The sequence below is a fragment of the Myripristis murdjan genome, chromosome 10 (genome assembly GCF_902150065.1).
Source record: "Myripristis murdjan chromosome 10, fMyrMur1.1, whole genome shotgun sequence".
Lineage (NCBI taxonomy): Eukaryota > Metazoa > Chordata > Actinopteri > Holocentriformes > Holocentridae > Myripristis > Myripristis murdjan.
Genome location: NC_043989.1, coordinates 4,962,224 through 4,986,413, shown reverse-complemented (window position 1 = coordinate 4,986,413; position 24,190 = coordinate 4,962,224). Strand labels below are relative to the sequence as shown.

The window sequence follows — 24,190 nt, the reverse complement described above, 5'->3', positions numbered from 1 at the left end:
GACAGATTATAAGAAACATGAGCATCAATTCTCTAAATTCAACCAAATCCAGTGTAAAAAAAAAATCTTGACTAAGTGAATTCATACCCCTTTCTGAACATTTGGTCTTCCTTTATCACACTCCACACACACACACACACACACACACACACACACACACACACTTGAATCTGAAGTCAAACAACACGAGGGACGAGTGCTGCTGTTGTCCAGGAACACTATTTATTAAGACATAACAAAACAGGACAGGTGTTTGGCCAAAACTGGCACTTTCCTCATGATTTACTGTTCCTAAAACAACATGCAACTGACAAAACTTCAAATTAAAATCCGTTTGTTTATTCGAGACCAACGCAGGGATCCAAAAATAAATATTCTTTAACTTTGCATCCATTGCTTGTCCATTTTTGGTTAATAACAAGTTCGGCTGATTCAAAGTAAAGGGGCAGATCGAGGAAACTGATGCTCACAGGCCGAGTATGGCATTTTAATACTCAGACTGAAAAAAAAACGAAGGGCAATTCCTCAGAAAGTGAAGACTTATTTAAGTTATTTTGCAAAGGCTGTTGTTTTCCTAAAAAGCCACAAACATTTCTGTTGTTTCCAGAATTTCAAAATATCAAGATCAAGGAAAATGTAATCCATGAATGCCTATAAATGCAATTTCTTAACAATTAGAAGAAAATGTAATTGAAATTGGTATATGTGGCTGTGACTGCCCATTAAAATCTCTACGTCCCACATCAGGCATTTCTAATCTCCATTCATCTCAAAAAGTCTCGAGTAAAAAAACACAAACGGGGCAAAATAGGAAAACGTCCTTTGCAGAACAACCTAAAGGTTCATTTCAGTGGAATTCTCCTTTTGAAAAACAGGAAACACAGATGAGGGCTTGGGCGTTTTAACATTTTACTTCCTGTACCTTTTAAAATAAAACACCTCGACTCAGGGAGGCAGCGGGGCAGAGGAGGCCAGTTTCTCACCGCTACACGTAGAAAAGAAATAAGACATTTGTACACATTTGAACGGATGGTTTAAAAAAAAAAAATAATAACAGAAACTCAAACGTGGAACTAGGAAAAGATGAGCTCATGATTTCTTGGTGACTTCCTGTGGATCCCACGGCCCCTCTGTCTCGTGCGCCGCTTCCCTCCGACTACCAGCCTCCCTTGCCTCCCTTCTTCTTCTTCTGTGGTGCCTTCTTGCGGGTGGCGCCCGAGGCTGCGGGTTTCTGCTGGCGAGGGGGGATCACGTTGCCGCCGCCGGCCGGAGCCGATCCGGTCGCGGAGCTGGGCCGGGGGGACGTGGGCGGGCTGCTGGCGGTCTTACTGGCATCCCTGCAAGAGACAACAACAAACATTTTATTGTCCCGAGTGGAGAATCTGTCAACAGCTGAGAGACACACGAGGAGCTCGTTCCCAAAATAATGGACAATTTAACAACTCATGCAACTTTAAAATGAGAAACAATGAAATGCACTGCGGGTCTTGAATTTCTTGATCTTCTGTTCTTTGTACGTTGCTTTGAGTTCTGAGAATCGAGTCTTAACACGGAAAATGTCTTTGATGATTAACCAGAAAAGCCAGTCGATACTGAAGGTGTCAAAAGAGGGCAAAAAAGATTCAACAAAATATTCTAAGACATCTTCCTGAAACAGATGCAGCCTGTTTTTCCACAGTCTGCATGTTATTTTAGCCTCAATCAGCCTTAATCTGACTTTTCATTGTTCACTTCACAAAACAACCGTTTGGATTCGAACCATTTGGAAGGAAAGCAGCATGTTGCAGGTGACTGGATCAGCCATCTGTCATTAGCTAACTCCAGTCACACAAATAAAACATAATCACAATATGAGAGTGCCAGAGCTGAACCAACAGAAGTGACTGAAAGCGTATTTTTTGTTTTGCAGTTTGTTGCGCCGCTGTTTCTCGCTGACATCGTCACCGAAAACACACCCACACTTCCTCAAAGGACCAGCCTGACTCCTCTGCTCCTCCTCATATATTGTCTTTTGTGATTGGTCCAGATTGAATCCAAGTTTCATGAAGAGAGTCTGTAACTTTTTCGCTATGTGGTTTTGAAACTCTGACAACAGCGACAGAGCTCAAAAAGGGTCAATAAAAAGTCGTGCATCGGCATTTTGAAATTTTAATTGAAAAAACAGCAGCGAACTGAGGGAAATTCTCAGTGGGGTTAAGAATGAGCAGAATTTTTATTTTGGCCAAAATAACATGAGCTGCTTTCTCTGCTCACCAGCTGGAGATTTCCAGCGAGGATTCATTGGCAGGGCAACAAAAGGACATCGCAGTGCTTTTCCTCTATTAGCGGCGCTGATTACCAGGTTTCAGTAACAGACAACTGAGGGAAAACGTGTCCAAATAGCTGTTCTCACGCGCCGTGTGCACATGCGAGTGATTGTGACTGACAGCTTGGACGTGGAGAGTTTACTCACAGCTCGGCGGCAGCTCCTGCTGTTGCTCCCTGTGTGCCTTTGCCTATTTGCTCCTTCTTCTTTCCTTTCTTCTTGCCTCTGTAGTAGGAGCGCTCCCTCATGGGCAGCCATCGCTCCAGGTCAGGGGCCACCTTGGGGTCAAAGTTCTTGGGCAATTTGCCTGAAAAGAATGAGAAACTCAATGAGTCACTGAAGAGTAGGCTGACCCCATATCCGATATCAAATATCACGATATTTGTGGCCACATGCAACAATTTCTGCAGCCATGGGTAAGAAAACTTGAAACTTCAGTTCATTAATACTCCAAAGAGGCTGTTGATTCTGTCCTAACTGGGTGTCAAATGCTTGAGAACCTATTCAAGATAAACTTTACCCAAATTTAAGGCAGATTTCTGGAAAAATGAGCACTGCAGGTAAGTGTAAAGGTAAGTATTACATATTCAGTCTTGTTCTGAGGTCAGTTTTAGGTAGGAATACGACGACGGTTACCGAGTCCATGATTCTAGTAGACTCTTTTAGCTTAGACAGGAGGCTACTGCTGGAATCAATCTTACCAGGACTTAAAAAAAAAGACAGGGAAGTCCAAGAATTTAAAGTGCATAATCTGGTTTCTTATGTGCATGCGTATGTATATGAGACTGAGTGAAAAGTGGATTTAGGTTCATCTACAACAGGCATTTTCCCAGCAGGCAAAGTGGAGAATGTGAGTATAAAGAAAGTATGAGGTTCAGCGGTAGGTTTAGAGTTTTGTGCAGTACAGCTTGACTCATTTTGACAAAAAGAAATTAAAAGAAAGATGAATGAAATTTGATCAAACAGTTTGTGGAAATGAAGACCTCATAAATTCAAATGTAAGACTTTTTAATGGCTTTTAAGGCCTGATAATAAGACATTTTACAGAGACTCCCTGCCTAAAGGGGCAATAACAGTGATTTATTGCCCCAAAGCACAAAATGAACATAATATATCTGCAGTGGCATGATGTATTGTTGCAATGGCTCAATATTACTTGGCCAGGCACTGAGATTACTGGCTTTAAAATTAAATTTGATCCTCCATGTGGCCAAAGAAACAAAAACTCCTCCGACCTGTAAGTTTGATATCCCGCAGATTCATCGGTCAAAGCGGTTTCTTACCTTTCTTTTTCTTCCTCTTCTTTTTGATTTCACCTTGGCTGTGAAAAGAAAGCACACTGATGAGGATCAACTTTATTCACCTCCACCTCTCTGAGTCTGCCGTTAACCAACAAACTCAGGAAACTTCCTCTAACATTCTGCGTGCTGTGAGGCGGGTTACCCTTGCTCTTTGGGGAGGTTTTCTCCGGTGACCTTGGCCGCCTTCTTCCTGACGTAGTTCGCTCCGTGGGAGTTCTCCAGCTCGTCCACGTCCACGTTGAAGGACATGGTGTCCGGGGAGGGGAGGTGCTTGCTGAGGCTGGAGAAAACCGCTAAGGACACATTATCATCGCTCGTGCACTGGCAAGTAAAATTCATGTTTTCCGTACACACTGCATTAAAGACATCTAGGCCCACTAGTGGCTGCTGTCACTGAGGTGCATCGGTAGTTTGTTACAGCTGCTGGAATGAGTTTACATGGCAGATGACCTAAATTCAAAACCTAATTTAGATGCACCGAAAGATGCATCATCATGAAGCGTCAAACAAGTTTGTCTTAGTTCCTGAAAAGCTGAGAGTCTGGAGAAAGGGGATTTTCACTTGGTTGATGAGGATAAATACTCATGGCAAATGGTCTGTCACTTTGAAAAACTGAACTGACTCAGGCTTAAAGTTTTTTTTTTTTTTTTTTTTTAAATGCCGTCATAAACCAACAATTCAGCACAAAAACTTTAACATCAATGTTTTGTATGGGTTTTCCAACATAGCAACAGAAAGCCTTGTTGGCAGCTTAACGCCAGACTTTATGTAATTATTAGTCAAAAGCAGTTTACATTACAACATATACAAAAAAAAAAAAAAAAAAAAGAACATACAAGCACAGTTTTAGGTTTTGGTACAAAAACGTCACACCCCTAATTTGCTCCATTTCAACCATTTCATTATGTGGAAGGATACGATTTTGCTTTGTCCGTGTCGACCAGGGAATAGGCTGAGATGAGCTGTGCCAGCGTGTGGATGTCACTCGGGTTTTGCCTGAATTACAGAAGGGAAAAAAGTACTTGTTACTTGCACTGGAACAACACAAAATATGGAAAGGTTAAAGGTCCTGACCACAGTAACAACTAGAGACATCTGTACGACACACACACACTCATTATTTGATGTTTATTCTCCCGCTGTGTAATCAAATGTGTATGCTGTGCCTTCTTTTCCAGGAGTTTTACAGAGTGTCAGTTGAGTTAATGTGTTTTCTAAATCAGTTTGATTGGACTGTCCCACAGTTCAACTACATGATCCACATCGGATACGCTCTCAAAAACAGAGCAGACACACCAGCTGTGAGCGAGAGTGTCCGTGAGGCCGGGCGCGCTGCATGTTTTTCCACATATTTGACACATGTTGAAGTGCAGGGTTGTTTGGCGGGCCTGTACTCACTTCCACAGCTGCTCCAGATCACTAATGGCTTCTTTTTTCCGTCCGTACTTCAGCTTGAAGTTGGCAGCCTCTCGTACGAGGGCCAAGTGTGTAGCGGATCCGGGCTAATGAGCGGGAGGGAATGGAAAACACATTCAGATACCTGAACTTGCGTGTTGGCGTGTGCTTTCCTCCGAGGAGACACTGCAAGCCTTGACTCTAAAGTGATAATCCACAACATGCATTGTTGTCTCCAATCATTTGGAAATGTTGCAGATTATTACTCTTTATACGGTGACAAGCAGTTCTAGCTGAACAGGTATGCCATTTCAAAAATTATATATATATATATATATAAACAAGACACCAACCTGTTTGGACTGGTAGTGCTGAATAGCTTGGCTGAAAATGTCGATTGCGCTATCGATGTCTTCTTCATGGGAGTACATCGTCACCAGAGCTGATACCTGAGGAAATCACAGACACATGAAGCCAGCAAGGCAGATGACAGGTGATGCGCTTTTATCGAGGTGGTAAATCACTGAAAAAAATCAATAGTGCTATTCTACAAAAATGACAACAGGTGAAAATACAAATTAAAGTGCCAGATCTGTAAAACTTTGGGTGTAATATTGTGTATACTGTAATATCAGATGCTTACCATTCCTGGTTTGTGCTTAAAATCTTCAATCGACCTCAAGATGTCACAGGCTTTTGTAACATGACCTGAAGACCAAAGAGAAGCTTTACAACCAGTTCCCTGCCAATCTGCCAATCTGATATGACAAAGCCAGTCTTTATCATGCACATAGTTCCAGACGGTTATTAAAAAGAAATAACAAGAAATTACGACTGGATAAAATACTATCAGCACTAATTTTGGTATCAATATTAATTCTAATGTATCAAAATTCCTCTAAACTTAAAGTCTTACTATAACTCATATTCCTCTTGCTAAAGGAATCAGCTCAGTGTGTTCTCATTTCACTGGGTGTACAAATAATACAGAGAAATATGCTTTTAGGCAAAGAAATGTGCTTCTATTTGATAAAAGAGTATTTAAAAGAATGTCATGGAAACAGAAACAAGTATCCAAACGTTCAAACTGTGCCCAACCCTCGCAGAATGTGTCTTTAAATAATGATGCCCGCACAGTGTACGGCTGCACCTTGTATTTATTTCACCAAAACCAAGTACATTTTTCACCTGAGAAGGGTTTCATCAGGTGGAGTTCAAGGAGCTGGAGAGAAGGTGTTGCACTTGGTTTGGGTAAAATACCACACAGGACAGCAGGATCCTGCACCAAGACAACATCCTTCTTTATGAGGATAAAACAAATAAAACACACCAATACCTTGAGTCAAATACAGTTGTGCCATTGTCAGTTTGATACCAGATGCACTTTCTGGATGTTGATCTGAGAATTGCTGAAAAAGAAGGAAAAAACACCATCATTATAATTCTAGCATTTTTCACCAGCTGGACAACAAATGATTCTGCAAAGTCTGATTTTACAGACTAAACAGGCTCGACTCTGTGGAAGCAAATGTTTAGGGAGACAGAGAGCCGTAAAAGAGAGGAGCTGTGCAGCTTCCTGCCTTGCTTTAAACATGAGGATGCGGAAAACACAGAGGGCTTATTTAAAACTGTTTGGGAAGTAAATCAGGGCTGCTGATGGTACCTGCAGCAACTCGATGGCCTTGCTGTGCTGCTTCTCCCTGCACAGCTGGGCGACCTGGATGAGCACCGGCCGTGGGTGACCCGGGTTCTGAGACTGAAGGTTGGAGGACAGTTTCCTGCACTGGTCGGCCTGTTGGAGGCAGAAAAGATCAATTTGATTTATTTATATAGCTCTTCATCACATACAGGTCTCTAAGGATGGAAAATGAGCCTATTTAGTGAGCCAGAACACAGAAGAAACAAAACAAAGCACAGGAAATACAACAGCAAGGACATAAGATAAGCTAACTATCTTATATAAGCTAATCGGTTTTCCACTAGGGAAAAAAACTATGGAAGAAATCTCAGCAGACCAAGTCAGAGAGAGATCCTGGTCATCATGATCATCATGATCAGAGCTGGAATTTAAGATTCTGAGCACCAGGCAACTCTGTGCCCCCTTCACCAGAACCGCTTTGTTCACCAAGTGCAAAAAACATAGCTGAATTTGTTGTAATTACATGTTTTTAAACTTAAAAAGTGTGGGGTATCATGGTTTGTGTGCAGCTGAGTGTTTACAACAACAGCAACCGATGGGGAAAACAGAGTAGCAGTATAAAAGTTGTTATTCTGACAGGAACACACCAGCTGGGCTGTCCGGATTCTGAATGTTTGAATATTTAATGTTAAATGTTTGAGAGCTGGGAAGCAGCACTGTTTGCTGATTGTTCCTATAATGGCCAGATGCAAGCGTGTCGGGCCACCTGCTTTTTGAAATTATTAGCAAGTAAAGTGGCTGAGGATAAACATGACAGACTGAGGACAAGTTTATTTTGCTATGCTCGACCTACCAAAGATTCATCATCCGCTGTGATCATTACAACACAGTGATAAGCTCACAAACTTCACTTCAAACTGTGTTTACTGACTCGGCTGTGCAGCTACAGCTCTACCTGGTTGGTGTACATGGCCAGGAGGGCTTTGTTGAACTCGATGGCCTGCAGCTGCTTCTTGGCTAGTTTATATTCCACGCCGTCAGCGTTTGTCAGCTTCACCTTCTTCTTCGAGTCGAACACATTTTGGTCCTGCAAGAACAAACAGGGTTCATCTCCATAACAGCAGCATCAAAACAGCTTTTCCCCTGCCAATTGAATTTTGAGATTGAACAGGATATGGAAATAAAGCAGACCTTATAATTATGTGAGTATGCTGATGTTTATTTTGCCCAGTTTGTCATCTACCCACCTTGTTAATTGTAATGATGTTGTTGGCTGTCACAGCAAGCAGCCCCACATCTGATGGCCTGCAATCAAACCACAACAATCACAGCATGAGGGCATTTCGAAGTAATAAGCCACAGCATTTCCATACAAACACGTTCCTGTTTTGCTACTTTCAGTCACTGACTGATATCCAAATACTCCGTCACATCTCCTTCCTTAATGAGAGGACTCTTAAAAAACAAAGTATCACTGACACAATGCATTACTTGATCAGCAGAAAATGAATCGATTTCAGTTTTGACAATCAAGGTCAAGTTCAAGTTTATTTTGGGCCCCATATCACAGTTTACAGCCTCGCAGCCTCACAGCTTCGCAGTCTCACAAGTTTACAACAGACAAAACAGGATAACAACACTCCCTGAATTAGGCCTCATAGCATGCAAGAAAAAACTCCCAAAAATACTCTTTTTAGTTATTTATCACATAAAATGACCAAACATTTGCTGGTTACAGATTCACAGATGCTGAAATTTGCTCCTCTCTGTTTCTTCTCATTACAAAAGGAAACCTTTTGGCTCTTTGGCTGCTGGTTTAAACTCTAGTGCCTTATGATTTGCATTTGGCTTTTTACCATCTGATGGACAAAATGGTTATTCAGTTTCTCAAAAAATACCTTACAGATTAATCAACAATGAAAATAATCATTAGCTCCAGACATAAAACAAAGGTCTGCAACACCAATTTAACCTCGGCTGCACTCAGAGCAGCTGTTGTTTGTCTGCTTTGTGTTTATCAGACAAGACTTTGGACGTGACGAGCACAGCTGACATGAACTCACTTGAGCTTGATGACCTGGTTGTAGAGCTGCAACGCCTCCTCTGTCCGGCCTTGTAACTGCATGATGTAGGCCATCTGAGAGTGGATGACGGCCAGCTCCGACTCAATGTCCTCCTCGGTCACATCCTGCGAGAAACAAACCAGGGACGTCAGTGTTATCTCTGGAAAAATAAAGAGCTGAGAGTCATCAGCACAGGAGCCAGACATGGGGAGCTGATTACATGCACTGGCACTGTTTCCTATCGGCTAAACACAAAACACATGGGCCCGCTTCTGAGAAACATTCAGCTAGAGCCGAGCGCTCCATCTGCTGATTCTTGTCATGCCAGTGTTTCTGCCGGACCGGCACGTCCCTGCCAGCATCTCAAAAACCGGTTTCAGGAATTCAAGTCCTAATTCAAACTTCTGGAGTTTTTCCAGACCTTAATTTCTGGTTATTTCAAGATTTTGGGTGATGACCTGGATTATCTGCATTCATTCATTTCAGTCATTCTGCCTCAAGTAAAGTGTATTATGGCTGAGCAATATGGACAAAATCAGATATCACAATATTTTTGACCAAATACCTCGATATCGATCTTGTGAGGGTGACTACTGGTGCTTTCACAAAATATTTACCCAATACGATTTTTGATAAATAATCATCAGTAATGCCAATATAATAACTACGTAGGTAAAAGTAAATAATAGAACAGCTAGAATAATCTAATGAGTTCATCACCTTATTGGAATGCAACCTTTAAAACTAGGAAAAGACGACACTTACACTATATCACTATATTATGATATCCAAAATCCTGGACGATATCTAGTCTCATATATTATACAATATTGATATAATATTGATAAACTGCCCAGCACTACACATTTATCTCTCTGTGCATGAGTATTATTCCTCACAAAAAAATGTGTAATATGTCAGATGATGGCAGATGTATACTGGGATAAAACAACAGTATGTTTCATATTTCAAAACTTCTTTGTGCTATTTCCAAATGACTAAAAGCTGGAAATGACAAAATTATATTATCCAAACAATTCCAGACTTTACATATTTGTACAGCAACCCAGTAATTTATAAATACTTCACTACTCTGCTGTTGATCTTCCTGATCTGTCCACAAAAACATATGGTAAAATAAATAATGCAAGTCAATTTACTGACTTCCAAGGAAATGGAGGAAACCTGGCTGGCTTCCACTTAAACTTAAATATTCAGAAAATGAATGCAGCACTTACAGAATCATCTGCCAGGGAAACTCTGCAAACCTCTGAAAAAACAAGAGAAAGGAACAATCAGTTTACAAAAATGACAGAGGCACAAATCAGCGACCACAGAAGCATGGCACAGTAACATGCGTCTGACCTTCTGCTTGCCGAAGTTTATTGAGGGCCTCTGTCAGCTGGCCCTGGCCAATCAGAGTGCAGGCCGCGTTGTAGCACAGCTCGTATGTAGACTCAGGTAGGCCCAGACTGTCCTGCAGTACAACAACAACAACACATCAGCCCACGTGGTGCTTTTGCCCTCACTTCATGTTCTTATATCAGACTTTCCCGGAATGAGGAAGTGCTGGTTATCACATGTCAACATTCGTCCTCTACCCATAAACCCCTGCAGCTGCCTTCTGCATCAACACAATGTTAAAGTGCCACAGAGCTGAGCAGCACTGACCGGAGAGGCCTGCTCCCACTGACTCATCGCGGCCACCACAGCAGCGAGGTTGGTCTTCCTCTCCTCCTCGTACTCATCCTGGGAGTTTCGGATCAGATCCGTGTACACGGCCTTGCACTCGTCGTAGCGCTCCAGTCTGTACAGCTGGCCGGTGAAAAGAGGGAGCGAGAGAGAGAGAGAAAGAGAGAGAGAGAGAGGCAAGGGTCTTTAGATTGTCACAACACAGAGAGTGAAAACGCCACAGGCTCAGGCTCTTGTTACATTTTACACAGCTGTATCATCCGGCTGACATACAGGGCCATTATCAGCATATAAATAATAGAGATCCCTATAAGATGTATATTAATTGATTACATATTTGTATATATAATTTAGCAATATTACTCTCGTTGTTTATGACAAGCCTTTAATGTGAACAGATGCTAATGCAACGTTTGATCAAAGTTCATAGTTCATGAAGTGCATATGAATATCTTTATTTCTATAATCATTATTACTTGTAGTAATATCATCCAGAATTTCAGTTGACTTTTTCTTTAGTTTGTCATGATCTACATGCTGTTTGACAGGGTTTTCCACCCTGACAAAATACACCTGTTAGATGAACACTGCATACTGGCAGTTTATCTATTACCATCTGCTTTAACAGTAGTGCATATCAGCACAAATACTGACTATCAGCGACTTTGAGCCAACAAATATCGTAATTGGTCTTCAAATCCATGGCAGTCAAACCTCAATTACACAAATTTTGTGCGTTCACATTTCACATTAACAGTGAGGCTGGTGGGCAGCAACTCTGCTCCTTGTAATCAAATTCTGGCCAAGCCGCCTCACCACTTGACCGTAGAGCTCCTTCAGCTTGTCTGTCTGCTCTGAAGCACCTTCAATGGTCTTCAGGGCACTTTCTACTCTGTTCAGCCGGTACTCGCAGTACGCCTTCTCGAATACAACATCACTGAGGAAAGAACAGACATGACAAAAGGAAGAGGTTTACTACACTGGGTAAGGGATCATAGTAACACTGCAAGAATGATGCCCTGATTATGATACTGTTAAATTGTAAGTGGCCACAAAATATCACAGTGATTAACCAGAAAGCTCACTACACACCTGCCCAGCACTTTTGAATGGCTGTTCATAACATTCAGCGCCTCTTTGAAGCTGCCATTTTGAACAAGGCATACGATTTTACAGTGAAGAGCCGTCACATCGTCCTTGACTTCGTGCAAAACTGCAACAGAGAAAGAGACAAACATGCAATGTTACATGACAGGACCCATTACTAATGACTTGTACCAACAGCAGACATGTCAAACACTGGGATTTCATGGACTGCATGAAAAAGGAGTAGGGCTGGGACGATATGTTTTGCGATTCTTGAGTATTGCAATTCTACAAGTACTGAGATTCAATATTACAGTTTATTGTGAGTTTTTCGAATTGTCAATATCCCAAAGGCCACAATGTCATTTCATACACTGATGTCAAGTTTGAAAAAATGCTCTGACTGCAGTGAAATGGCTGCTATGGGGGCCAACATCATAACACATGAATCAAATGTGGCTCATTGAATCCACAAGAGTCTCAGCTTTCCAGTCAAAGCCAGCTGATGCAACTCCAAGACTGTTTAGGCCCCAGTCTGCACAAATACACCATTTTACAACAGGCCACAAGAACACATTTGGACTGCATGATTTTTGTCCCAAACTGCATGGGATTAGCAGAAGGTGGGCATGTCTGCAAAGGGGAGAGCCGTGGCTGCCCAGAGAACCCATTTTCATTCACACATCTGGAGGTCAGAGGACAAGGGAGCTCTCTGAAAATAGCCATGCTCGCCAATATAACTTTGGAGTGATATTTAGTCGCCTTGCTGACAACTGGGCATGACATGCTTTACACCAACGGACTCCCTGGGTCACCTGTCTTCATATGACAGTATCTTCACCCTCTACAGCCTCTGACAGACAGTAAACTGGCTGGGCTCGGCAGCAGGCCGTTGGAGCAGTACGAGCTTACACTGCAAACAAAGCTTTCTATTGCAAACCCCTTACAAAAAACTGACATTAAACTTGTTTGTGCTGAGTTGTTGATTTGTGACTAAATTAAAACAAAATAAATAAGCAAAAAAAGAACTCTGAGTCAGTTCAGCGGGACAATTTGCCATATGTATTCACCCACATCACTGACATGTGAAAATCCCCTGTCTCCTGGCTGTCAGCTCGTCAGGAACTAAGAGTCAGTCCTGTTTGACATTTAATAACAACCAATTAATCTAATTAGGCTTTAAATTTAAGTTATCTGCCATGTAAACTCTTTGCAGCAGCTGTAACAGACTGCCAGTGTACCTGAGTGACAGCAGCCACCAGTGGGTCTCAGTCCTTATTACTGTGTTTATAGAAAAATGAGTTTTACTTGCAAATGCACAAATAATACACAAATACAAGCGGTTTCTTTAGGTCCTCTAAACACAATTATCTTTACTTTAAATCGCAAACATCGACTAAAAACTCGTACAAAAAAGAATCGCGATACCCTTGAAAGTATAACTGATTTATCTCATAATTTATATGATTCACTAAAGCCAGGTTTCCAGCAGGTCAAGTGAAGTGATGAGGGACCGGCTGGCCCGTCCAGGTTAATGTTAGCCGGTAGGGACACGTCACTAGTCAATAAGGACGGCACATTTCTGACACAAGATATTCTCTATTTATTCTTAATCTACAAAATCAACCCAGGATCACGGCACAAGTAGGTCATCCGCTGTCTTTGCTCCAGGATACACGGCGGTGGTCAAAACTCTGGTTGTAATATTTTGCCAACTCTCCGGCCAACTGCCGTTAGCCTAGCAACATGCTAACAGCTGTTGCTAGGCTAGCCTGCGAGCCGCCCCGTTATATCCGGATGGTCAGAGCTACAGGCTGATTTTTTAATCCAACAGCAGCCGATATTAGACCTAAAAGTGACGGCGTGGCTTTCCTACTTTTGTTCAGGGCTTTGAGCGCCCGTGTGAAGTCTCCGTTTTGCCCGCAGCGGTTCACTTCGGTCCACAGTGAAGCGACTGAGCCCCCTCCACTCGCCATTTTCACTGCATGGGTCCTGAGGCTGGCGGAAGCACATCAGGATGAGGAGGTTTACACTTCCGGGTGGAGGATAAATCTAGATAGATAGATAGATAGATAGATAGATAGATACTTTATTCATCCCGCAGGAAATTCACAGTTTTTCAGCAGTATCCACAGATTACAGATTAAATAAAATAAAAAAGATGAAAAAAAAAAAGAATAAGATCTAAGTACAACAGAATAAGATCTAAGTACAAGCCAGTGTGCAAAAAGCAATGTGCAACAAAAAAACCCCAGAAAAAACCGTGTGCATGGGTGTATAAATTTAGAAGAAATATACAGTATACACATGATAAATAGCAGAAGCAATATAAACACTATAAACAAGGATTATAAAAAAAAAAAATAGAAATATGAACAATTTAAACAGCAGTATTAATAATTTAAACAGCAGTGGAAAATAACCTAACCAATCTTGAACTTTAATCCCTATGAAATTATTAACGCGCCATTAATTAATTTAGTGCCAATGTAAATAGTTAAGTTAAGGGGTGTTGTGGATGTAAATGAAAGCGTTTTGAGTTTCATCAATCACCTACAAAAATCGATTTATGTAACTCGGCTTAACCGTTTTTTTTTTTTTTGTTTTTTTTTTTTGCAGGATGAATTATCCTACTAATCCTAACTCATTGCAGTTGTAATTTAGTGTAAGACTGGGATTAAACACAACAAAATAATTGACTTTGTTTCGCTTGTGTTGCAGCGCAGGCTCGGGTTATCTGTGAGTGCGATGCCTTCAGGTCTCCTCGTAAAGGCGGACTTTCGATTATCAAGGTGTTAAATACAACTAGGCACGTTTTCAGTGTAAATTGTCCGGACACTAACAAAAGCAGGCTGTGGACGTAGATGTCTTACTTTAAAAAGTAAACTACATATTTCTTTCTTTCTTTTTTGTATATATTTATTTGGGAGAGGCATTTTCCACTGCTGTTTAACTGTTATTACTTCTGTTTAACTGTTAATACTTCTGTTGAAATTGTTCACATTCCTATCTTTTTATAATCCTTGTTTATAGTGTTATTGCTTACTGCTATTTATCATGTGTATACTGTATATTTCTTCTAAATTTGCACATTGACCTACCTCTATGCACATTTTATACACCCATGCACACGGTTTTTTCTTTTTTTTTTCTGTTTTTTTTTTTTTTTTGTTGTTGTTGTTGTTGCACATTGCTTTTTGCACACTGGATGTACTTAGGTTATTCTGTTGTACTCAGATCTTATTCTGTTGTACTTAGATCTTATTCTTTATTTCTATTTTTTTATTTACTTAATCTGTAATCTGTGGATACTGCTGCAAAAAATGTGAATTTCCTGCGGGATGAATAAAGTATCTATCTATCTATCTATCTATCTATCTATCTATCTATCTATCTATCTATCTATCTAACGAAAAAATAGACGTTTATTTATTTATTTTTTTTCAGTGAACTTACTAACCAAACACGGTGTGTATAACGTTACCACATTTCACCATCAAATGATAACACTGCACACTCGGTCATTCAATCATCACTTTTTAATTTATTGATTGATTTTGTTCGTGTGAGGTAGATTCGCGGTGTTCCGGATTGCGACGGGCCATGAAGGCAGCGCGGGCACGCAGGCTGTGGGCTTGCGGTAGCTAGCAGAGGAGGAGGGGGCATTGTTGTCGTTTTTCGAGGGCTTGTGTGTCAAGCTTTTGTCCAGGAGAAATGGCCGGGATTAAAGGTAAGCGAATGGCGGTCTCCTTTTCTTCCCGGCAGAACAGAACTGAGTCCCATTGCATCTCATTCAACTGTGACATATTTATTTTTTGTCCGCTGATAGATGGTGCCTGCTGTGCTCTTAGCCAAGCTAGCGTGAACGTGAACTAGCCGCAAGGCCAGCTCTCACAGTCCTGAGCATTAGCCGAGTAGCCAGAAGGCTGGGTAGCTTAGCGGCCACCAGCCTCTGCCAATTAAATATCCACCTCCATCGTTAGCCACTTAGATAGTTTCAGCCTTTTAATCCCGCATATGAAACCGAATGAGGTGACAAATGTCCCTGTCAGCGCTGCAACAACGCAGTAGTTACTAAGCTAACTTATGCTAGCCGCAGCATCACTGGGTTGATGTTGAGGATTGGGATTGCACGTTTACTGAGCCTGGTAATCTGTCACATGTGATTTTTGGATATGAGACACCCCTGCTGCCTGTACTACCGCAATGCTGTTAGCGGGTTTCACATAATCCCCGCAGAGCCACGCAGGTTACTGATCAGGCTGCATGTGAAATCGGCTGATTCATCACATGATGGTGACATGCTTTTCCTCAGCCACGAGCATGAGCCTGGGGCCCTGCTGCCACAGACACTACTGAGGGGCTGCACACACACACACACACACACACACACACACACACACACACACACACACACACACACATCCCTTGATTCCTCTCTCTCTCTCTCTCTCTCTCTGTTAAGTTCAAAGCAGGGCTGCACGATATGGACAAAATTTCATACCGCGATATTTATGCCAGATATCTCGATAGCGATACGATATCTGACAAGACTATGGGTTCACATTTACTTGAAGTGTTAAGTGTAGCAACAGTGGAAATCAAGCATTCTTCAAAAAACAGCTTAATAATGCCAATTGGGTGTAGAAAATGAAGTTACTAAACACGATACCGTCCATATTGTTGCCTTTTGAGGTATTAATATTGTTCATATCTAGAGAAAAAAAAATATGACTGATGTATCATTCAGCCCTGGGCTTTATTGGCTTGGGAAACATATGTTTACATTGCTAAATAAGAAATAAACACACACATATGTACGGATATGTGGAAAAAAAATAACTAAAAGGAAAAAAAGATAAGAATTTTGACTTGCAATTTAAAAACTAGATTAAAAAATGTATATAAATACAAAAAAGTGGGAACTATGCAAACAGTGCATTAAAGGTATTTGTTGTGTATGTGTGTACAGTAAGTATGTCTGTGTGAGATCAGTGCAGGAATACAGAGGTGACTGACAGACTTCCTGGTGGTTGACTTTCATTTCACGCCCTTTTCCGGTCACAAACAGCTCACAGATCTTGCTGCTGTGTTTGTGCATTGCTATATTTCACCCAGCACGCACGCACACACACACACGCACACACACACACACACACACACACTCATACAGAATTACAAGTAATCATTGTCTGTGCTAATTTCCCTCCCCCCTCTGTCTCCTCCAGCTCTGATCAGCCTGTCTTTCGGAGGAGCCATCGGCCTCATGTTCCTCATGCTCGGATGTGCCCTTCCCGTGTACGAGTACGTATCAGCGTCACTCGAAGCCGAATTATGTGACAGATCTGACCCTCATTATCCGATCTCATTTCCCTCTCGGCCGTCACGACGGCGCCACAGAGTGGCAGCGTGAGAGTAAAACATCACGGGGGCGTATCTCTCGCCTCTGTGAAGTTAGTCAGTTAGTTGACGTACATCCTCGCCGTTATGAGGAACGCCGCTCACGGTTTGTCTCTGTCTCTCCGTCCCTGTGCAGCAAATACTGGCCCTTGTTCCTGCTCTTCTTCTACATCCTCTCCCCCATCCCTTACTGCATCTCGCGGAGGGTGGTGGACGACACAGACTCGGCCAGCAACGCCTGCAAAGAGCTGGCCATATTCCTCACGACGGGCATCGTCATCTCAGCCTTCGGCCTGCCCATCATCTTCGCTAGAGCTGAAGTAGTAAGCGAGCTTTTTAACACACTTTAGTGAACTGTAAAGAGCAGCACGGTGTTGTAGTAGACTGCTGCCTCATGATAGGAAACCTACAAAGGTAATTATCCATATATTAACAACATAGACCTATTCAGCAGTAAATGCCAGGTTTCTATATCAACATGGCGTTAATTTGACCTTCTCGAAAGCGGTGTTTTTTTGCAGTTACATCATGGTGCACGTCAAGACGCACTTAAAATTTCCAGTCAATTCCAGCCAATAATGTCAAAGTGACAGCATGGTGCACGTGGCATTGTTGGGTGTGTTCATCCACAAAAACCCTGTTTCTTTTTCCCAAGATGCCATAGTTGTTTCCGGGCAGATTGAACAGATTCATTTATAAGATTATTGAATTTCTGCCCGCTCAAGATTATGTGCATTCTGGTCCAACACTCACATTATTGAACAGTCCCTCCCTGCATTATGTTTTACTAAAGCATCCTCTTGCAACCAGAAAAATGTTCAATTACAGCAGCAAGACACCTCAAAACGTCACTTCCTTGTGACTTGTAAGTTATTTACTTATTTGAGACAGTGGCTGGTGGATCCAAATGTGCAGTATAGGCTTTAGCATTTTCACCCAGGTCAAGTCAGGTTCATTTTATAGGGTAAGGAAGGACACAAAGTGCTCCACAAACCAAACGAAAACAGAAGTGAAACTGTTGAAAATATGCAAATTTAAGATTGTGGTATTTTAGAAAACACAAGTGCATAGCATGGCTGAAAAAAAAAGGATGTGTTTTTGATTTTCCCTTTTTTAAAAACCACCTATAACTTCTGTCTCTGCTCCAGAGGCGAGTGGCTGGTTTGATTCTCTGTGGTTAAAAAGCTCCAGATGACATGAAGCCTCACACGGATCACAAGCAGATCAGATAAACGCACAGCCGCTTAGAGAGGGAAACCCAATACAATAATCATCTAAGAAATCGTGAAATTCAAAAAAGTGATGCTTTGCCACCGGACAGAGTGGATAAATGCAGCAGCTACAGGATTTGAACAGTTTACCCGTATTTATTTGGCTGCTGGTTGGTGCTGATCTCCCCCCACGCTGCTGCATCCTGAAATGTATTTAAATGATGCTGTAAAATAGCCTTGTTGACATCCCACTAGTTTTTGGCCTAAATATGCGCTGCTGACTGGCAGAACGGAGCGGCATTTGTTAACATGAATAATTAACTCTGATTTGCAGATCGCCTGGGGCGCGTGTGCCCTCGTGCTAACGGGTAACGTAGTGATCTTCGGGACCATCCTGGGCTTCTTCCTGGTCTTCGGATCCAACGACGACTTCAGTTGGCAGCAGTGGTAAACCGCAGCGGGACGGGGGACTTTAGTCTGAACTGTTTTTATTATTAGCATTCTAATTATTATTGGTATTACTGTTTGGTTCTTGTTGTTGTTATTTATATGGCCGCCCATCCATAGACTCACACAAAACCAGTGCAATACTTTAATTTTTTCTTCTTCTTTTTTTTTTCTTTTCTTTTTTTTTTTTTAAAGAAAAACTGACACAAGTTGGATGGAAAATGCTGCCCCTCAGTTGGGTTTTTTTTTCATTTAACTCCCATGTTCTTCTGCTTCCTGGTTTCTCTTGATCCGTGCATCCGCTTACATCTTGAATATTGTAAGCTGATGAATGTAGATCAAAACTGCTCATGTTATCTGTGCAAACGTGTAGAGAAAAAAAAAAATCCAAATGAATGTTTAAAAAAAAAAAAAATAGAAAAGACCTGATATGACCAAAAGAACAGGGTCCCAGCTGCCTGACCTCCATTTCCTGTTCAGTAGATTTTCTGTGAAAAAGCCTGGGAGCTTCTTCCGTGCCAGACGGCAGAGATGAGTGTGCACGTCCCGTCCAGGTGCTGAGTGTGAATCAGCAGAAAACTGACTGAAAACCTGCGCGGTATTAGCTTCGGTTTCACCGCTCACACTTTGGAAAAAAAAAAAAAACAGAGTTTCCATTCAGCGAGGATCTTTCTAAGCTCTAATGAGGAGCCGGATCAGGTGGAAACAGTCATTTTGCTTTTGTTTTATCACAGTAAAACGGTGAAACCTCAGCTAATTGCATGCAGATTTTGTCACATTTCTGCTTTTTTTTTTTTCTTTGAATAATGCCGCCATCAGAAAGCTGTGTAATTTGGCATTAATTTTGTGCTGATCAATATGTGAAGGACTTAGTCAGTTACTGCCACAATCCCTACACTTCCTCTCCACCCTTGCACCTGTGTAAATGTGATTCAGAGCAGTTGGTTTTGCAGCAATGTGATTTCTTTATTTATTTCTCTCTCTCTTTTTTTTTTTTTTGGCTTTTTGTTGCTTGTCACATGCCTGTTATTTCTGGGGATGCTGTTGAGTGCGAGCGCTTGTCTCCTCTGCATGCTGCTGTCACTTCTGTGTTGGAACAAACTCGATGTGGTGAGAAGGAACAAACGGCACCCAGAGGAGTCGGATCATTTGTCCCTCACCACGCAGGCCAGGGATCAAATTAAAATGACTTGGCCATTTTTGCCGACTCGAGGCAGGCTGCTTTTTTTTATTTATTAATTAATTTTTTTTTTTTTTTTTGCCGCGTCCTGCCCGGCGTTTTGCACAGGACAGCTCTCCACCTTGCTGTAAGTGAAGCTTTGTGAGCTCGACCTCGACTCGATCCAGCGAGCGAGGCTGAGAACGCGTGAAAATCCAGCAGCAGCTGGTTAGTGTGGGATTAGCCCGGTGGGAAGCATAGCCAAGCTGAGACCTGGGCTGCTTATGGCCAAGGCTTGGTCAAGCTCTAATGGCCCTCAAGCATTAAAATGTGACTGTTTACCTCCAACCCCCTCAAAGAAAACAAAGCCAGCAGTTTTTTTTTTTTTTTTTGGAATGTAAGCTTGGCATCATTATGAAATGTTTCCCTAAAAGCACATCAGATCCAGACTGAGCACACGCACCATCACTTCTTCTCACATTAGGAAAATGCTTTCATGTTTGTTTGTTTTTTTTTCTCAACTTGTTTTCAGTGAAAGTTTGTGCTGTCATGCTCTCGGCCTGTGTGAGGGAAATGTGTGTGTCAGAAGTCAGGTGCAGCCTTCCTTCCAGTTTGCTGTTACATGTAACTGCATTAAGTGCAAGATAAGCAAGGAATTAGGCGTCTGCTGCTCCCGTGTCCGTGCACTGTGGGTCTGTTGGAAGGACGGCTGAGTGTTGAGCCGATGTTTGTTACCGATGTTGTTTTGTTTTTGTTTTGTTTGTTTGTTATGGATGGCACAGTTATCTTGGAATATGTGCTCTCTGGAAGACGCAGAGACAAGACTGAGGGTTCTGCTCTTAAATGGCACAAGTCATTACCTCAAGTTCACGCTTTATCTCACTTCCACAAACTTTATTGGCATTTAAGTGAAGAAACCGCATTTCCAACAATTATACAATATGATTCACAATCTGCAGGGTTCCCACAGGTCAGGCACTTTCTGAAATGTTTTAAAAAATTTTAATTGCAGACAGGAAATTGAATAGATTCATCGGACAAGAGACTGACAAATAGTGGAATTAAATCAGCCTCAATTAAATTAAATTAATTAATTAATTAAAAAAATAACAGTTATTTACCAAACATATTGTTTCTTTTTCACAGTGTTCATGTTATGCCCACATTCTCCTGCAGAATAAAAGAAATTAATAATAATTTAATCAAATTGCTGAAGTGAGTGGGACACCTGAATCTAAAATACATCAGATTAAGTCTTAACATAATTATTTTCTCAGCTCAGACCTTCTCCACTTTGCAGGAAAGAACCATCATTTGTTCATTTTCTTACCAGTAGTTCTCCCTCTTCTTTTTTTTTTCTCCCCTCCCCAGATGACAGATTTCTCATTTTGGACCAGAACCTGACAGGAAGTGGAGGCACTGATGAGTTTTAATAGTCTGGCTCATTTTTCTGGGCCAGTTCTTCCAGAGAGCACGAGAAGCTACTGATTGTATTAACACCACGACGAGAGCGCCTTTTTTTTTTTTTTTTACGGCTCCAGCTGCAAATGAGCATTGTTACCTTGTTGTATCGAAATAATGTTAAACTACTGACATGTTTCTTTCATATTGTGTAATACCAGCTTGAAGCTAAAGCAACACACTCCTGGTTGCAGATGTACATGTTGGCGGCGAGCGGAGTGACTCCATGTTGGTGTGAAACTTTTGACACTGCAAGAGTTTTTCCAGACGAATATGTCAAATCTCAGAAATGTCATTTTGTAGCTCGATGTAAAGTCCCCAGCGAAACAAAATCTGGTCTGTAGTTGTCGGATGGGTTCGTCTGTGTTTTCTTTTCCAGAGAGATATTATTATTATTATTATTATTAATATTATTATTATTGTTATTATTATGTTCTTTCACAGATCCGGGAGACTATTTTATTTATTTCTTTTATCGGACGCTTTGTGTAGATGTCCAACGCCATTTTCTATCTACAACTTTTGTGTTACAGAGGCAGAAGTCCGCATGGTGGTTTTCTTTTTTTAAATAAACGCCATTTTTGAACATCCTCTCCTTTGAATGATTTTAAAATGCACCTCCTTTGTTCAGAAGGCACCGTCAAACAGGCTTAGGCTCGCTGGTTTTCTCAAGGCTTCACGGAAAACGAGCTTATCTGATATTAATCTGCGTGCCCCACTTAGCCGAGCTGGCTGGTGTTGCGAAGCGGCGCTCTGCCCCTCGGGGGGAAATCAGCCCGTTACCAGAGAGAGGGAAACTGAAGTTGGAGAGGCTCATCGTTTCTGTCAGAAGTGGGGATTTTACACACACACACACACACACACTGATTTTCAGCAATCTGGTTCAAACGTTTATTTTTTTTTTCATCCACAGAGGGGAATCCTGTTGATGTACGTTTACTGACGTCACACACCAGTTCGTGGACGTTTTTATCCAATTTTTTTTTCACATTACCATTACCTCATGTTTTTTGAGACAGCATCACAGTCTAACAAGGTTTTCTGAACCTTCAAGCCTCACTGTCTTCTCTCAGAAATGAGTCGAGGCCCATAAGATGAATTTTCCACCAAATATTTTCTCTTTAATGAAAAAAAGCCTGTTATAATTTGTTCTCTACAGGCAGAATGAGTAGGATTTGTCGTTGTGGTTTGTAAACACAACATTCAAAGTTGGCCTCTCCTCCTTGGCCAAGATAACCGTCAGCAGTGAGTTTTAATTTCCTAGGACGGCGACGGAATGAAATGACCGCCCAAAGTGTAACGTCGCCGTCCTGGGAGAACAGGCCAACAGCACGTCGCTCTTCATCCTCCTCCTCTCCCTCGGTGCTTGCCCGCAGGTGAAAGCCAAGCCGAGATTCGCTCTTGTTGTGGAACGAGCTTTGCAGCTTCCTATTGGATGTGGTGCTATCTATCTGTCACTGTGCTGCGCTGTGATTGGCTGGGAGCGACACACCTGTTGCCCAAAAGCCGACGCCGAGAAGAGTCCCGAGCTTAGCAAAACAAGAGAACCCAGGCAGAGGGCAGGGTCTCTGCACACACACACACCAACCACACACACTGCTAGTGGCACATTAGTAATGATTTTTTTAAGGGTACATTATGTTTTTTTTTCCCCTACACATTCTGCCTGTAACATTAATAAAATAATATAATAATAAATAATAAAATAATTAATAAATTAATATAAAATTGCTTCATCCGTGAGCAGCATCATCTCTTCCCCTGGCAAATTCATTCTTAATTTAACCCGAATTAAATCTGCAGATGATGTTAGAAGCTTTCGGAGGAATATTAGCTCCATCATCGGTTTTCCGTTTGAGAAAACACAATAAATTTGAAACTTTCCGTGAGGTACACTCTGACATCTAACTGACCCACCCACGACTCCCCATTTCACTCAATTACATGTTTTTCAAATGAAAAGATTTTTGCCGTTGACCACTGGGAACCACAGTAGGAAGTGCACAAGGCCCACTGGTCGGCCACAGCCCAGAAATACAATAAACAGGACCAAACCTCACCATATATGAGTTTTTTTGATGGCTCGCACCGATGCCAACATTTTTGTATTGAAGCTGCCAGTAGCCGATATGTTTGCCAGTAAACAGTATCTTTACATTTGACCGTTTTATGCCCCAAAATTATAAGCATTCGGGGTTCAAGTTCAAGTTTATCTCTAACCATTAATCAATGTTTACAGTCTCAAAAGGCTTTACAGGCCAACAGTTTATAGGAAACCAAATGACACCGGCCTGACCTGGACCCTCATGGCACGCAAGGAAAACCAACATGGGAGGAAAAAAATGGAAAAATCATGGGAAAGATGTTTAGAGGCCGGCCCGGAGTGCCAGGGGTACAGAGTGGGTAATTAGAAAGAACAGATTATTAGCAGAGTGACCCACACCATCTCTTCAGTGGTAGGGGAAAACGACATTTGAGCAATAAAATGAAAAGGCACAACCAATAAAATGTCTTCGGATTAGAGCCCTACCTTTAAACTGAATTAATTCACACAAAAAACAGAAATCAGTGACTTTGCAAAGAACATTCACAGGCTGTTTTGATGAGGCTGTTTCCAGGGAGATGAAGGACACGCCGGCCGATATCTGATTTAATAAAAGGCCAATAACATGAGGACGAGATGTGACAGGAATATTTTGGAGTCCCGAGAGGATTTGTCGTTTGGAAAATTAATGCACCGTTTCAAATGTCAGGATCCATGTTACACGAGCTCAGAGGTTGAGTTTTTGGCACTTTCTGCTCGATGCATTTTAATAATGAACATGTCAGAGGTGCTGATCAGAGTCCACAGTGACTCGCAGGCTCCCGACAGTCATGAATATTTATAAGAAAACATGAGTGGATCACAGAGATTCGCTGTAATGTCATGCAATATCCAAAGGCTGGAGAAATAAACCTCCCATGGAGTTAATTGTGAATGTGTGAAATAATTGTAGCCTGCAGACAAGGAGTAATTTCTCTCTTTCTCAAC

At 41.7% G+C, this 24,190-nt stretch overlaps 2 protein-coding genes across 3 annotated transcripts; one reads left to right on the top strand and one right to left on the bottom strand.

The window, feature by feature from the left end:
• Window positions 1-200: 200 nt before the first annotated feature.
• On the bottom strand, window positions 201-13,513 carry srp72 (signal recognition particle 72). Its single transcript, XM_030062404.1, has 19 exons — window positions 13,358-13,513; window positions 11,488-11,608; window positions 11,212-11,332; window positions 10,375-10,518; window positions 10,069-10,180; window positions 9,942-9,973; window positions 8,704-8,828; window positions 7,888-7,945; window positions 7,596-7,727; window positions 6,665-6,793; window positions 6,338-6,410; window positions 5,645-5,709; window positions 5,355-5,450; window positions 5,005-5,108; window positions 4,525-4,602; window positions 3,749-3,886; window positions 3,589-3,626; window positions 2,453-2,612; window positions 201-1,337 (listed from the first exon to the last, which is right to left on the bottom strand). Exons 1-19 carry the CDS (start codon window positions 13,455-13,457, stop codon window positions 1,157-1,159), a joined length of 2,007 nt encoding a protein of 668 aa, XP_029918264.1. The 5' UTR covers window positions 13,458-13,513; the 3' UTR covers window positions 201-1,156.
• Window positions 13,514-15,079: 1,566 nt separating this feature from the next.
• LOC115366789 (leptin receptor overlapping transcript-like 1) lies at window positions 15,080-21,749 on the top strand. 2 transcript variants are annotated; one of them, XM_030062419.1, is made up of 5 exons: window positions 15,080-15,211; window positions 16,710-16,785; window positions 17,018-17,204; window positions 18,427-18,539; window positions 21,070-21,749. In XM_030062419.1, coding segments are annotated over exons 1-5 (393 nt in total). In that variant the 5' UTR covers window positions 15,080-15,195; the 3' UTR covers window positions 21,071-21,749. The 2 variants fall into 2 exon arrangements, with proteins under 2 accessions (XP_029918279.1, XP_029918278.1); XM_030062418.1 differs by having other exon boundaries at window positions 18,427-21,747.
• Window positions 21,750-24,190: the final 2,441 nt, after the last annotated feature.

What these genes read in the sequence shown, in the direction of transcription:
- srp72 (XM_030062404.1), bottom strand. Translation starts at nt 13,457, where the DNA reads ATGGCGAGTGGAGGGGGCTCAGTCGCTTCACTGTGGACCGAAGTGAAC. An exon ending in TAAACTTCGGCAAGCAGAAG is followed by an intron (nt 9,974 to 10,068) that starts GTCAGACGCATG and finishes TTGTTTTTTCAG; the next exon opens with AGGTTTGCAGAGTTTCCCTG. An exon ending in GACACGGACAAAGCAAAATC is followed by an intron (nt 3,887 to 4,524) that starts GTATCCTTCCAC and finishes GGTTTTCTCCAG; the next exon opens with CCTCAGCAAGCACCTCCCCT.
- LOC115366789 (XM_030062418.1), top strand. An exon ending in TGTGCCCTTCCCGTGTACGA is followed by an intron (nt 16,786 to 17,017) that starts GTACGTATCAGC and finishes GTCCCTGTGCAG; the next exon opens with CAAATACTGGCCCTTGTTCC. An exon ending in TCTTCGCTAGAGCTGAAGTA is followed by an intron (nt 17,205 to 18,426) that starts GTAAGCGAGCTT and finishes TCTGATTTGCAG; the next exon opens with ATCGCCTGGGGCGCGTGTGC.